This window comes from Cetorhinus maximus, chromosome 10 (genome assembly GCF_964194155.1).
Source record: "Cetorhinus maximus chromosome 10, sCetMax3.hap1.1, whole genome shotgun sequence".
Classification (NCBI taxonomy): domain Eukaryota; kingdom Metazoa; phylum Chordata; class Chondrichthyes; order Lamniformes; family Cetorhinidae; genus Cetorhinus; species Cetorhinus maximus.
The window spans coordinates 17,665,094-17,680,714 of record NC_135888.1 but is presented as its reverse complement, the minus strand read 5'-3'; the positions used below and the strand labels follow the sequence as shown (position 1 = coordinate 17,680,714).

Sequence of the window (15,621 nt, the reverse complement as noted above, 5' to 3'; positions counted from 1 at the left end):
TCACACACCATCCTGACTTGAACATGTATTGCTGTTCCTAAATTGTTGCTCAGTTAAGATCCTGAATGCCTTACCTAACAGCATTATAGGAGCTTCAGCGCTATATGGACTACAGTGGTACAAAAAGGCTGATCATTACCATCCCAAGGCAATTTAGGAACTGGAAACTAATACGGTCTTGTCACATCTGAGACAAGCTTAAAAAAAACACAATTTTAAAAATGTAAATCTTTACTTGATAAACAATAACATTGGTTATATTACATAATATTACTTTCTGTTGAAGTGTGTATCAGCTCCATTTTTAGCGAACATTTTGTTGTGGACCACCATCAAAAAATGTACTGTTGCCAAGGATAATTCTCTTGGAAATGTTCTAACTTGCTGTATTATGGAGAATGAATCATAGGGGATGGTCCTCTATATGTGATACCCATATGATATCATTGTGTTACTCTCTCCCCACAACCCCTTCCCAGCAGCACCACTGCCCCCCCACCACCTACCCAGCCACCACTGCCTATTGGTTTCAGGTGTGCTCTCTGAGTGGAGACTGGGCACTTCTCTAAGGGTAGGGTCAGCTGGTTCATAGTAGCGTTCATGTCCCCGAGTCAGAAGGTTGTGATTTCCAAAGGCGTGAGCCCATAATCTAGGCTGCCAGTTTAACGCAGCACTAAAGAAGTAATGCACTGTTGGTGGTGCCATTGGCCCTCTCAAGTAAATGAGGGTCAAGATCGCAAAAGCATCATGCAAAAAGGAGCAGGGAAGTTGTCCTGTGTTATTTGACACCAAGGCACCCTGGCAAAACTGGAGTCAATGGGAATCAGGGGGAAAACTCTCCGCTGATTGGAATCATGCCTAGCACATAGGAAGATGGTTGTGGTTTTTGGAGGTCAATCATCTTGGTTCCAGGACATCACTGCAGGAGTTTCTCAGGGTAGTGTCCTCGGCCTAACCATCTTCAGCTGCTTCATCAATGACCTTCCTTCTATTGTATGGTCAGAAGTGAGGATGTTCTCGGATGATTGCACAATGTTCAGCACCATTCGCAACTCCTCAGATTCTGAAGCGGTCCATTTCCAAATGCAGCAAGACCTGGACAATATCCAGGCTTGGGCTGACAAGTGGCAAGTAACATTTGCCTCACACAAGTGCCAGGCAATGACCATCTCCAACAAGAGAGAATCTAACAATCACCCCTTGACATTCAATGGCATTACCATCACTGAATGCCTCACTATCAACATCCTGGCAGTTACTATTGACAAAACACTGATCTGGACTAGCCATATAAATACTGTGGCTACAAGAACAGGTCAGGGGCTAGGGATCCTGTGGCGAGTAACTCACTTCCTGACTCCCAAAGCTTATCCACCATCTACAAGGCACAAGTCAGGAGTGTGATGGAATACTCTGCACTTGCCTGGATGAGTGCAGCTCAAACAACACTTAAGAAGTCTGACACCATCTAGGACAAAGCAGCCAGCTTGATTGGCACCCCACCCACAAACATTCATGCCCTCCACCACCAACGCACAGTAACAGCAATGTGTGCCATCTACAAGATGCAGTGCAGGAACTCACCAAGCCTCCTCAGACAGCACCTTCCAAACCCTTGACCACGATCATCTAGAAGGACAAGGGCAGCAGACAGATGGGAACACCACCACCTGGAAGTTCCCCTTCAAGCTGCACACCATCCTGACTTGGAAATATATTGCTGTTCCTTCACTGTCGCTGGGTCAAAATCCTGGAACTCCCTCCCTAACAGCAGTGTGGGTGTATCTACACCACATGGACTGCAACGGTTCAAGAAGGCAGCTCACCACCACCTTCTCAAGGGCAATTAGGGATGGGTATGAATAAAAAAAAAATGATCACTCCACTTCTCTGGGCCAACACTTATCGGTCAACCACCAAAAACAGATTATCTAACTGTTTATGGTCTTATAATCTATGGAATTCATTGCCACAGAAGGCTGTGGAGGCCAGGTCATTGAGTGTATTTAAGACCAAGATAGATAGGTTCTTTATCTCGTGTGCTGTTTGGAGACCTTGCTGTTGGCAAATTGATCATCACATTTGCCTACATTACAATCTTCCTTCTAAAACCTTCAAGCTTTTAAGGTCTAAGCTCAGTGCCAATTATCTCTTATTCTCAGGATGTTGGCACCACTGTTTGGCTGGCAGCTCTTGAGGGCAGGACTTCCTCCCGCTGAGGGGCAGAAGCCCCACTCTCAGCTGGTTTTCCCTGCCCCCAGAGTGTTATGGCTGCAGGTGGGCTTTTTTACAGCATGTCAGCTGCTGGCTAACTTTCCTTCAAGTGGGGGGTGAGGAGTGGGGGGCGGTGGGTGCATTGAGCAGTCCCCCCAACCCCACCCCCTCTGAAAAAATGCAGCACAGTATGAGCTTCTGGCCTCGATTTAACCCTGGTGTCAGGGGCTCCATGACCATGGGGAAAATCTTGACCCAGGTCTGCACATCTCCATATAACATCAGGCAGTGCATATATCCATGAAGCCAAGGGAAGCTCTTAACATTCACCTTATGAACATGATTTACCTGTTGGATTTATTTCCAGTTTTGAAGATTTCCTCCATGCTATATATGCTGTTACGGAAGTTCAAGGTGGCTTTGCAGTGCTCTGATTGGAGTGTTTTAAAATCTTCTTTCAGTTTTTTCAAAGCCTCATCCACTCCTTTACAGTGACGCTCCACTTTCTCCCTGTGCAGACGCAGTTCCACTGTGAGACAAGGTCAATGGTCATTTTGACAAAGCAGGAAAGACAAAGTGGGTGAATTTCCACAGGGGTTCTCTCATCCAGCTGTTATAACTTTGGCAGAAGAGCGACAACCACACAGTAAAAGATGTATATGGTGATAGTTGGTTCTTGCACATTAGCCGTGCAACTACCAAAAGGGAATAAGCTTTCTGTACAGAGGGATAACTGTATTATGGGCTACCAAAAAATGGGAAAAAAATTATTTTGGCGGTTGCCTGGTAAGGCCCAAGAAGTTATGAAATTTGTACATGGTTTCACAAGCACTGGCAGCCTTTTCTACCACTGCTGACCATTTATTTGGCATGAGGTTAGACAGTACATATTGACATGCTTTTTGACTGTGGGTGGCATCTCAGGTAAGCCCAAGCCTGTCCTCACCAGACATCCACAATTACATTCCAGCAAGAGTCACTGAAAAATGATAAGGAGCAAATCATTTGTCAATTATTTTCTCCCCCTAATCCAGGCACTTTGGGACTAATTGTAGCTTGCTTATTGCAACTCTGGTTGTGATCAAAGCTAGGATTTTGCAGATATGTATGACGCAAAATAAAACCAGGTGGTACATTCACCAACTGAAACATGGGGGGATTGGGAGTGGGTGGGAAGAGCTAACTGGATGCTTTCAGTCTATATATACTTTTGAAACAGCACTGGAACTTACCAGCTCTGACATTGAGTACATCCATCTTAATGCGTTTTTCTCTGGGCTTATGCAGGTGCATTCGTAGCTCCAACTCTGCTTTAAACTCTTTCTCCTTGATCACAGAAATAATCCTGGCATTTTCCATGGCTTTATCATACCAATCCTCTAGGAATTCAAAGAAATTCATGCGCATCCTGTATAGATGAAGAGTCATATGGTTTGGCAATAACAATACAATTCTAAAGTCCAGCATTGTTAAATGGAAAGCTTCTTCTGTAGAGTTTTCATTGACAGTCTTTTGATTGTAGTCACAGACACTACATGAATACTGAGAGTGAGTTGTCAGCTACTAATTCATTTGAGGAATCTGATCTTTCCAATAAATCTTAAGTAGCTCAGAACCATTTCTCGGATCTTCAAGATTAGTATCTGCAGTTTGCAGATACCCATCCTGAATCTATGTATGAGCATTATGTATGTGTGCATTGTGTCTATTATATTTTAGGCATCACACACTAATACAAATTTCTGTGTTACACTTGACAGAAAAACTTGCATTTGGAATTAATAGTGAAACTTCTGGGCAATAGAACTTACCAGTGCCGGAAAGGCTGCACCTTCTTAATCAACTCTTTCGAGTTATCAACAGTCACAAATTGCAACTCTTTCGAGTACAATCACAGTTCTTGGCTTCCGGGAGTGGGACATGAACCCACAACCCTCTGATTCAAAGGCGAGGGTGCTATGAACTGAGCCACAGCTGACACCTCCACCTTCTTAATCAACCCTCACAAACAAATTCAAGGTTTTGATTAGAGGTCTAATCCTTGAATTAACTCAAATAAGTTAGATACTTAGCTTTATATGGTTCACATGTTATAATGATCTTGCTCCATTAAATAGCACATCCTCTGGGTTACCGTGAATAATACCCAGAAATCCACTGGTAAGTATAAGTCTAGTGCACATTTCATCTGTCAAATTTCAGGGTCACATTTGTCACATAAGTAAATGTCTGTGTCACATTTTCACCCAATTGGCTCAAATGACATATTCATAAAAAGTAACAAGTTATAAATGTACAGGTAAGGAATATATCATAACATAAATAGAAACTACAAATCAACATCGACTAAAGACATACAAAAAGCTATCAGCAATCACTGGTCAAAAAGCAACTAGTATCATACATCATATAATGGTTACAGCCCAGAAGCTTTTTGAGTCTAGGCTGGTTCTCTGCAAGAGTAATAGTCTCATTCACTCACCCTTTCCCTGTAGCCTTACAAAGTATTTCTCTTCAGGTGCTTTATCCAATTCACTTTTGAAACAACTGAATTTGCCTCCAGCACACTCAGGCAATTAATCAAATAGAATTAATAGGAGGACCAAGAAGGTAGTGAACGGGATTACATCAAATATATTTGGGCTTGAATCTTCGGCTCGGCGAGCGGGGGCGGGACCCGCTCGCCGAGGCGTAAAATGACGTGGGGTGACGTCGGGCATGCGTCATTTAGATTTTTAGTTCGGCGGGCACGCAACCCGCTCGTCAAAGGCCTATTAAGGCCATTTAAAAAGGCAATTAAGCATATACCTGAGCTGCCCATCCAACCTTAAGGTTGGCGGGCAGGCAAAGAGCCCAGGTGGCCTTCGCATTTTTCATGGAACCTCATCCACAGGTGGGATGAGGTTTCATGAATGATTTTAAATTTTCACACAAATTTTTATTAAAATTAATGCACATGTCCCAGCTCATGTGGCAGTTTCACATGAGGGGACATGTCATAAAAATTATTTCTCCACTTAATTAATCTTCTAAAACTTAAAACTTATCTCCCTGAGGCACTACTGTGCCCCTGGGAGATATCTGTGTTCTTTCGTGCGCATGCACGGAAGAGCGCACTCCCGACTTAGGGAACCCTCCCGGCGCCCGCACAGGGCTTCTGGGTGCGTGTCACGCTGGACGGGCCTTAATTGGTCCACCCACGTAAATTGGCGGCATGTACCCAATCGGGGATACTGTTCGGGTCTGCGCCCGTCCGCACCCAACCCTGCACAACCCCTCAGACAGGGGGAAAATTCCACCCTTGGTTTTTTTTTAAATTAGTGGCCTCAGGAAAAGGTACATATGAGCATACAAATTAGGAACAGGAGTAGGCCATTCGGCCCCTCAAGTCTGCTCCGTTATTCAATGAGGTCAAAGCTGATCTGATTGTGGCCTTAATTCCACATTCTGCCTATCCCTGATAACATTTGACTCCCTCTATCCACCTCTGCCTTAAAAATATTCAGTGACCCTGCCTCCACTGCCAGAGTTTCAAAGATTCATGACCCTCTGAGAGAAAGAATTTCTTCTCATAGCCGTCTTAAATAAGAAACCCCTTATTTTTAAACTGTGTCCCCTACTTTGAGTCTCTATCACAAGAGGAAACATCTTTTCAGCATCCACCCTGTCAAGTCCCCTCAGGATTTTATATGTTTCAATAAGATCACCTCTTAATCTTCTAAATTCCAATGAATACAGGCCTAGCCTGTCCAGCCTTTCCTCATCAGATAAAACCCTATCCCAGGTATCAGGTGAGTGCACTTTCTCTGAACTGCTTCTAACGCATTTACATTCTTTCTTTAAAAAGGAGGCCATAACTATACATAGTTCTCTAGATGTGGTCTCGCTAACACCCTGTACAACTGTAGCAAAACATCCCTACTTTTATATTCCATTTCCCTTGCAATAAATGACAACATTCCATTTGCCTTCCTAATCGCTTGCTGTACCTGCATACTAACTTTTCCTGATTCATGTACCAGGACACCCAAATCCCTCTGTACCTCAGAGTTCTGCAAACCCTCTCCATTTAAATAATATGCTATATTTCTATTCTTCCTGCCAAAATGGACAAGTTCACATTTTCCCACATTATACTCCATCTGCCAAATTTTTGGTCACTCACTTGAACTGTCTATGTCATTTTACAGGCTCCTCTGTCCTCTTCACAACTTACTTTCCTACCTACCTTTGTGTCATCAGCAAATTTAGCAACCATACATTCAGTCCCTTTATCCAAGTCATTGATATAAATTGTACAAGAACATAAGGAATAGGAGCAGGAATAAACCATATGGCCCAACGAGCCTGCTCCGCCATTCAACATGATCATGGCTAATCTTGGGCTTCAACTCCATTTTCCTGCCCACTCCCCATACCACTTAATTTGTTACGAGACCAATAATCTGTCTATACCAGTCTTAAATGTATTCAGTAATGGAGCATGTGCATCCCTATAGGGTAGAAAATTCCAAAGATTCACAACCCTTTGAGTGAAGTAATTTCTCCTCATTTCAGTCCTAAATGATTGGCTCCTGTTCTTGAGACTGTGCCCCTGTGTTTTAGTAAGCATTAGGAAAGATAGTCATTTGGTAGTACAGAAGCTGAAAAAAGAGACATGTCAAAGCAAGCAGTGTGGCGCATTTGCGTGTACTGGAAGCTGCATATATTATTACACAGGGCCCTGTGCTTTGCTGACAGAAAGAACATGTACACATGTTGTGCCTGTTTCAGCTGAACAAAGTGACAGCCATTCGCTGACTCATTCCTCAGGGTAATACCTTAACCAATCAGGGTCAAGCTGCCTGGTTTAAATTTCAAACAATGCTTGGCAATTAACTATCAGTCACCACCACTGGTGCATTCTGCACGGCAATGCCTCTGCCAATCAGAGTCCACTTGCCAATCAGCCCTCTCTTCACATTTAGTATAAATTGTTGTTTTCCCCTTGTATTGATATTCTTGCGAAGTGTCCTGACGAAAAGCTTCAACACGTCTCTTTTTTCAGCAATATTAAGAAAAAGCAAAAACACTAAACAGTTGCACTAAAAGCATTAGCTTACATACATAACTGATTTAGGTGTTTGAAATGTCTTCATTCAACACAGAGCAGAAATAAAAATTGGCTGCTTCTGGTCGAAATGATTCACACGAATCGAGTGCCTCCACCAACACAGTCATCAGGTTACAACATCTTAAATTAAACTCATAACTATCTGTCTTTGTGCTGGAAGCCTTGGTCTTGAACTTTACTGTCTTCTGAGATTTCCAAGCAAAATGATTCACCCAAGCAACTGCGCCCATTGCTCTGATGGTACAAAACACCAGTGTCATTTTGATAGACTGTCACACCAGAATGGACAGAACAGTGTGGGCTTATGAGCAGAAGGTCATACTCATTGGCCAGCTCTCCTGCAAATAAAAGCAAATCCCTGCAGTTTAAAGAAATACTCTGCTTTTCTGACTCGATAAACAAAAGTTGTTGCTTTTTTTTCCTTCATGACTGGAAAATAGACATAGGGGAAAAAATATTCTCAGAACATTTCACATTCCAGGCACTATTGAACAGCCTCCTGACTCCCCAAAGCCTGTCCACCATCTACAAGGCATAAGTCAGGAGTGTGATGGAATACCCTCCACTTGCCTGGGTGAATGCAGCTCCCACAACACTCAAGGAGCTTGATAACATCCAGTACAATGCAGACCCATTTGATTGGCACCCCTTCCACAAAAATTCACTCCACCAATGAACAGTGGCAGCAGTGTGTACCATCTACAAGATGCACTACAGAAACTCACCGAGGCTCCTTAGGCAGCACCTTCCAAACTCACAAAGCTACCAGCTGGAAGGAGAAGGGCAGCAGGTACATGAGAACACCACCACCTGGAAATTCCCCTCCAAGCCACTCATCATCCTGACTTGGAAATATATCGCCATTCCTTCACTGTCGCTGGGTCAAAATCCTGGAACTCCTTCCCTAACAGCACTGTGGGTGTACCTACACAACAGGGACTGCAGTGGTTCAAGATGGTAACTCACCCGTCACCTTCTCAAGGGCAATTAGGGATGGGCAATAAATGCTAGCCTAGCCAGGAAAGCCCACATTTCGTAAATGAATTTAAAAAAAGCCAAGTCCCTCGCCTCTCCAAGGCTTACAATTCTCCAGGTTCAATGAATTCACTCCCTGACCACTGTGCTCTACTTCCCAGCACCAGAAATGCCCACTGCCCTCCATCACCACAGTCACAAGCTACTCAGCCCATTTTTGGAGAATAATGTCAAGAATTGCTGACTGAAAGTGAAAAGGAAATGGTCTGTGTCTAAACTTAACATCAATTAAATCTGAAGCCGTAAAGGCCCTTACAACATTGTTGCTGGATCGTTAGAGCAATCCTGTTGGTACTCCTTTTTGCACTACCGACAGTTCCCTTGCCCTGCCAGATGCCCACTAATTTTCTCCCTTTGCCTCTGACAAATCCTATAGCATATGGTTGCACAGGCACTGACAGAAAAAATAGCCATTTCTTAATGGAAACTTAAGGCAGTGAGTGTGGGGTCATAGCACCAAAGCCCAACCCTGGCCTCATCTGACAGCTATGCTTTCTTGCACTTTTCCACCGGGGGGTTACTAGATTAGGGTCAAGAGTGGAAACCCTGGCTGATTTTCTCTCTGTAGTACAGTGGGACTGAGGTGAATTGTTGCATCCCTACTGCAACCAAGCTAGGAACTGCTAACTTAACATGGATCAGAAATCAAACCTGGTATTTCAAAGGAGAGTAAATGATATCTGAATGTCTCAAACCCTAGTGTGCTTGCAGGAGCAACAGGCATAAATTTTCCAAATTCAATGTAGCACATAGTTGTGCCAGACCATGGGCAGAATTTTCCGCGCCTGCTGGCGTCAGGTGTCATGGTGGCCACGAGCGGACAACATGAGGCTTAGTGGTTTTGTCACTAGACTAGTAATCCAAGGTAATGCTCTGTGGACCCAGGTTCAAATCCCACCATGGCAGATGGTGAAATCTGAATTCAATAAAAAGCTGAATGATGACCATGAAACCATTGCTGATTGTTCATTAATGCCCTTTAGGGAAGGAAATCTGCCATCCTTACCTGGTCTGGCCTACATGTGACTCCAGACCAGGTAAGGACAGCAATGTGGTTGACTCTTAAATACCCTCTGAAAGGCACTCAGTTCTCAGGAGCAATTTGGGATGGGCAATAAATGCTGGCCTAGCCAGCGATGCCCACATCCCATGAGCGAATTTTTTGAAAAAAATGGCAGGAAGGCCAAAAATCAGTTTCATGACGTTGCGAGACCAGTTTGCACTCGTCAATGGCAGGCTGCATTTCCTGCTGCTGCACGTCAGGAACTTCATTGTAATACATATCATTATAAGCCCAGCTGGCCAGAATCATCGCCCCATGCTGGATCATCTGAGCACGTCAGCATGGTTGCACGCCAATGTGTTTCACAACTGTACCTGAGCAATGTACACTTGGCTCAGAACTTCGAGGTTTGTTTGCTTACCTGGCTTTCGGTAGCATTTGCGGTTATCAGCGCTAGGCTTTGCAGGCAGCATCACCTCACTTTTAAGGGGGCTCATGGCTAGGTCCCTTACCTACCACACCAGCTTTGTGGCTTTTCACCAGCTGCAAGGCTAGGGCTTGCTTGGTGAAGGGGGAGAAGTGGCCTCAGGCAAGGGAAGAGGCTGCAGGTCGAGAGCTGTACTGGGGAAGTGGGGTGTCCCAGGGTATGTGTGGGGGCACATGTTGATCTGTGTAAGTGGCCTCAAGATGGTGATGGCTGAGGAGGCAGTCTCCAGAGATGAGGTCAGATGGAGATGTGAGGGCATGTGTGTGAGAGAGAGTGGTGATGTCCCTTGAGCTGGCAGTGAGTGAGATGCCAGTGAATGTGTGATGGCCTTGTGAGTGTGTGAGTTTAGAGTGATGAGGTGGTTGCCTTATCCTGGTGGCACAGATGACATCATTCATCCTCTTTCATGCACTGGATGGCCAATCTCTTCTGTACAGCGTTGGTACTGACCAACACTGCCATTACCTCTCAAGCTGGAGTGGTGAGATTGCTGGACCTCCTGTGGCCACAGCGGGGGTGGAGGACATCATGACGGGTCTCCAAAAGACATTCCAGTAACGGGTCACTGAGCTCTTCTTGGCTTTCTGGGCCACGTCTTCACTGGAGGAGGAGTCCTAGGCTGTAAGCACTGAGAAATGTGTGGGCGGCTGCAGTTTAGGTATGGCACCTGGAGTGAGGAAACGGTGAGGTAATGGCATGGTGGGCAATTCAGAGGCTGTCCGCCAGCGAGACAGCACGTTTCCTGCGGTGGCATAATTAATGAGGTGGGATTGGGACGATATGGCATGAAAAGCAGCCATTGTGGCCAGCGGGCAAAACATCTTTTTTCCCACCCACTACTGCATTTATTGCAAATCTGGGATGATTCCACCCAATGGGTTTGCAATCAGAATTCCAACTTACTGAGTTCCAATCGGGATGAGGAGGGAGTAAAGGAAAGGAAATCTAGAAAGGTAGACTCTTTCTGAAAGGAAGGGAGAAAAAAACCCTGAAGGTGAATCCTCAGGACTGCTCGAGCACAGCCGACTTGGAAACCGCATACAACCTGGGCAATTGTAGGAAGATAAATCAATTGGAAAAAAGCATGGAAAGTGATACCGCATACTGTGCTGAAAAATAAATATTTACATATTTCTGATCTGTTATGTATGCAGTGTATACTTACTGTTGAGTTACAGAGGATCAAATCCATCTGAATTATAATACCTTTTGGATGGGACATTAAACCAAGGACTCATTTGCTTGCTGTGTTGGATATAAAGATCCCAAGACACAATCCTTACACGAGTAGGAGAATTCTTCTAGTATGGTGGCTGATATTCACCACTCAACCAATACACCATAATCAATACCACCAAAACCCATTAACTGGACAATCTCATTTGTCCTTTGTGGGATCTTACTGTGCACTGTTTGGTTGTCTACCACACGAATGTACGAATTAGAAGCAGGAGTAAGCCACTCGGCACTTCGAGCCTACTCTGCCATTCAATAAGATCATGGCTGATCTGAATGTAACCTCGGCTCCACATTCCCAATTACCCCAATAACCTTTCACCCCTTTGCTTTTCAAGAATCTATCTACCTCTGCCCTAAAAATATTCAGACTCTGTTTCCACCCCATTTTGAGGAAGAGAGTTCCAAAGATTCATGACTCTCTCAAGAGAAAACATTTCTCCCCATCTCTGTCTTAAATAGGCAACCCTTTATTTTTAAACAGTGACCTCTGGTTCTAGATTAGAGAACAATAGTGACTGCAACTTCAAAAGTAACTACTTGCATGTGAAGTGCTTTCGGACATCCTGAGGATTTGAAAGGAACTATAAAAGTGCAAAGTATTTCTTTAATTCTAAATTGCTTTTACAACTAAATAATACAACACAATGATTTAAAAAGAAGCGTTTCCCACTAACCTTTTCTTTAAATTCAGAAATGCTGTTTCAGGAATAAAGGCATGTTTCATGTAGTCTGCCAGGGGTGTGATCTTAATTCTAAAGCCTTTGTCTTTATTGTCATACATCACTGTGTAGGTGTTCCCTTTGGAGGTTTTGAAATACTCAAATTTACCAATGCTTGCTATTTCTTCCAAACTATCCTAGAGAAACAAAAAGGGAAATTCCTATTGCACTGTGTTTCAGGATGCAGAATGTTATTCCTGACCAACTGTCATCGAAACAGCAGCACAAATCTACATTTGAGTTAAAACTCTTAATAACATCAGTTCCCTGATGGTCAGACGATTAGTGGCTCCAGTTTTGATTGCTGGTCTGTCCTGAGCTATCTGATTTCAAGCTGGAGAGTAGAAAGGGTGCAACAACAGTTGGTTAGGGAAGGGCAAAATCAGGCAGAGCTACTCCTCCTGATCACTTCCCGAACTCCTGGTGGAAGGTTATGTGGGCGCACACACCAGGGATTCAACTGCTATGCTCTCCACACTTGAACAGGTTGGCAACGCTCACTTGGCTAGACTTGCATATGAAGAAGAACCACTTGAGCAAAGTTGTCAGAGCTAATACCAGTGGAATCAGAGAGGAGAGGAGAAAACTTAGAGAAAAAAAAACTTATAATAAATATGGCCTACTGTTATAGTGAATGCACACACTGTACATTGCAGGACTAGTGCACAGGAACATTTAGGAGCAGGAGTAGGCCATTCAGCCTTTGAGCCTGCTCCACCATCGATAAGATCATAGCTGATCTGGTTGTGGTCTCAACTCCATTTTCCTGTCTGCCCCCCCATACCCCTTGGTCCATCAAAAATCGGTCTAACACAGCCTTGAATAAATTCAGTGACCCAACCTCCACTGCTTTTTGGGGAAAGAATTCTACAGACTCACGACTCTGACAGGAAAAATTTCTCCTCCTCGCCATCTTAAAAGGGAGACCTCTTATTCTTAAACCATATTCCCTAGTTCTAGTCTTCCTCACAAGAGGAAAATATTCTCCTAGTATCTATCCTATCAAGTCCCCTCAAGATCTTATGTTTCAATAAGATCACCTCTCATTCTTCTAAACCCCAAGGGTATAGGCCCAACCTGTTTCACATTTCTTCATAAGATAAGCCCATCATCCCAGGAATGAGTCAAGTGAATCTTCTCTGAACTGCTTCTAACACAATTAAATCTTTTTTACAAATAAGGAGACCAAAACTTTGTACAATATTCCAGATGTCATGTCACCAAGGCCCTGCACAGCTGCAGTAAACCGTCCCTACTTTTATAAGTATTCCCCTTGCAATAAATGTCAACATTCCATTTGTTTTTCCTTGCTGTACCTACATAGTAACTTTTTGTGATTCATGTACCAGGACACCCAGATTCCTCTGTACCACCGAGTTTTGCAATCTTTCTCCATTTAAATAGCAAATTGCACAGGTTTCAAATTCGCAAGTCCTAATGTTACTACTGATTTCTGCTATGATATTCAGGGCAGAGGTTGAGAGGATGTGAATGGAACACTAGAAGCTGTCCTCTGAACTATGGAATTGTGAACAAAGTGGAGAGAAATTTATTTTGAAAAAAATTCTAATCAATTATACTGCAGATAGCTTTGAAGTGTCAGCTTTTTGCCTACAGTTGACTACTTTTAAAAGGCTTTCCAGAATATAAATACAATGTTAATTATATATCTTTGAGGTGTTTAATTGTATTCAGGTGTTGGGCATAAATTAACCTGTAGCAAGCAAGGTTGCAGCCCCTCTTTTATTGTTTGAAGGGGCTGATCCTCAATTTTTGGATGCACTTTAGCCCCACACTCCTGACCTTTGGCCACCTGGTGCAGAGGTGGGTGGACAGATTGGAGGACTTCCTTTCGGATCTGCACCTTGGCCTGGCCAAGGTGGCCACAAACAGGTCCAGGCAGCAGGCTGTGGAGGGGACGTTAGATCTGAATGCTTGCCTCTCTTCTGCAGCTACATTTGTGCCCGGGTATCCCTGGAGGGGGACTACACATTGCCCACCTGTAGGCTTGAGGCCTTCCGTGACTGGTGGGAACCGAAGGGGCTGGAGTGCATTATCAGCCCCAAAAACAACATCTTAATTTAATTTTGCTAAATTTTCTTTCAAGTTTTCATTTTGTTATGGCTCACCTTTAAGTGGTTGAACATTTAGTTACTTGTTCATTTGTTTATTTGATTGCTTAAAACAATACATAGGAGCAGGCTGAAAATGTGGTTGTTGCATTGGAGGAACATAATGTGAAATGTGTGCCTGTGTAAATAAAAGCTTGTAAAAGTATAAGAACTGGAGTCCTGTTCTTTCCTTTACTGCATGGCTATGGGTTCTAACACACAAAACAATTGTGAAATATAAGAAACAATGGAACAGGCAAAAACCACTCAGCCAAAGGCATCCTCTCTGTCCACAAAGCTTGCCAAGTCTAACCTATCATGGATTGTATCAAAGCCATTTAACATCCTGAAGGACAGCTTTACACTTATAGGGTGGAATCTTGTGCCCTCTCCCATGGTAAGTTTGGTGGAAGGGGGGCATTTAATCAGGCAGGAGGGTGATGAGTGGGGACATCACCTCCTTTCCACCTCTGCCGCAATTTAGTCTGTGAGGGCAGACCCGTGGATGGCCTTCCCACACCGCTGCCGATTGAGGCCCCTAAGTGGGCAATTAATGCCCAGTTAAGGGCTTCATCCTGCTGCTGCTGGTATTAACCTAGTGGTGGGCAGGGGGGCTCACCATGCTGGGAGCACAACAAGCAATCATGCCAGCTCCTGGGCAGAGGGGTTCCTCATTCAAAGGCACTCAATGCCTGTTTGAGGGACCCAACATCAAGAAGGGGGGACTCACTGAAAGCCACCCTTGCTGCCGGCCCCTCTCCCCTCTACTGCATTCCCACCATCACTCACCTGTGCCTGGGTCCTTTCTTAATCCGAGGCTGCTGGTGGGTGTAGTACCAGCATCAGTCACCAGCTCCCCAGTGGCGCTGCTGAGTACAGAAGAGCTGCCAGCCTCTGACTGGCTAGCAGCTCTCGGATGGTGGGAATTCCACCCCCAAAGGCCCTTGATCCTGGGGGAAGGCCTGTTAATGCCTGAGTGGCACAAGATGCAGCAGACCTTCTTGAAAAAGGCGACACTGGGGACTCGCTGGCTCTCCAGCTGGCAGCTGAGACCCCCCATTGCCTCCACCCAAACTCCCTGATTTTCTTAAGTTTATTAAGCAGATATCCAGAACACATATCCACATCTTACTATTCAACCTTATGCTGCTGGCCTTCACAAATGTTCCTCACTCTCTCAGCACCAGCAGTCTAGCATATTTAACAATTTCCATTATAGCTGTTAATGTCCTTGAAGCTGCTCCTACTGCGCTGCCGAGGCTTCAACAGCGGTACACCAGAAATGTTGTAAACAAGTTTTATTTGTATGGCTGGGAAAGCAGTTATAGTTTAATGTTGAGGTTAATAATCCATTCAACAGCTCAAAAGGCCATCCAAGTTGGACCATCACCCACATACTGAGCACCTGCCCTGAGAGATCCATTCCTGATGGCATCACAACCATTTACGCTGCGTTAGCTGAAGTCATTGAAGTCTTGGTGGCTAAGTGGGAGCAGCTTCAAAGAAATTAACAGCCATAGTGGGGATTGCTACATATGCTAAGCAAGATGTGGAAATGTGTGAAAGTTCAGGATATCTGCTTGGCAAACTTCAGTTCTACTTGTTGAGTAAGCGGCCACATCTTCCCTGGCCCTCCTCAAGTGGTTGAAGGTTGTCTAGGTTTTCTGTGGATGGTTGAAACCTGGGAGTTCACCACTCCG

At 44.3% G+C, this 15,621-nt stretch overlaps 1 protein-coding gene across 1 annotated transcript in view; it reads right to left on the bottom strand.

The window, feature by feature from the left end:
- Window positions 1–15,621, bottom strand: part of ccdc180 (coiled-coil domain containing 180) — a 154,095-nt gene that overhangs the window by 58,813 nt on the left and 79,661 nt on the right. The window contains exons 21-23 of the mRNA XM_078551273.1: window positions 11,766–11,947; window positions 3,447–3,622; window positions 2,563–2,743 (exon numbers count right to left, since the gene is read on the bottom strand). Coding sequence (XP_078407399.1) covers window positions 2,563–2,743; window positions 3,447–3,622; window positions 11,766–11,947 — 539 coding nt within the window. The remainder of the gene's footprint in view (window positions 1–2,562; window positions 2,744–3,446; window positions 3,623–11,765; window positions 11,948–15,621) is intronic.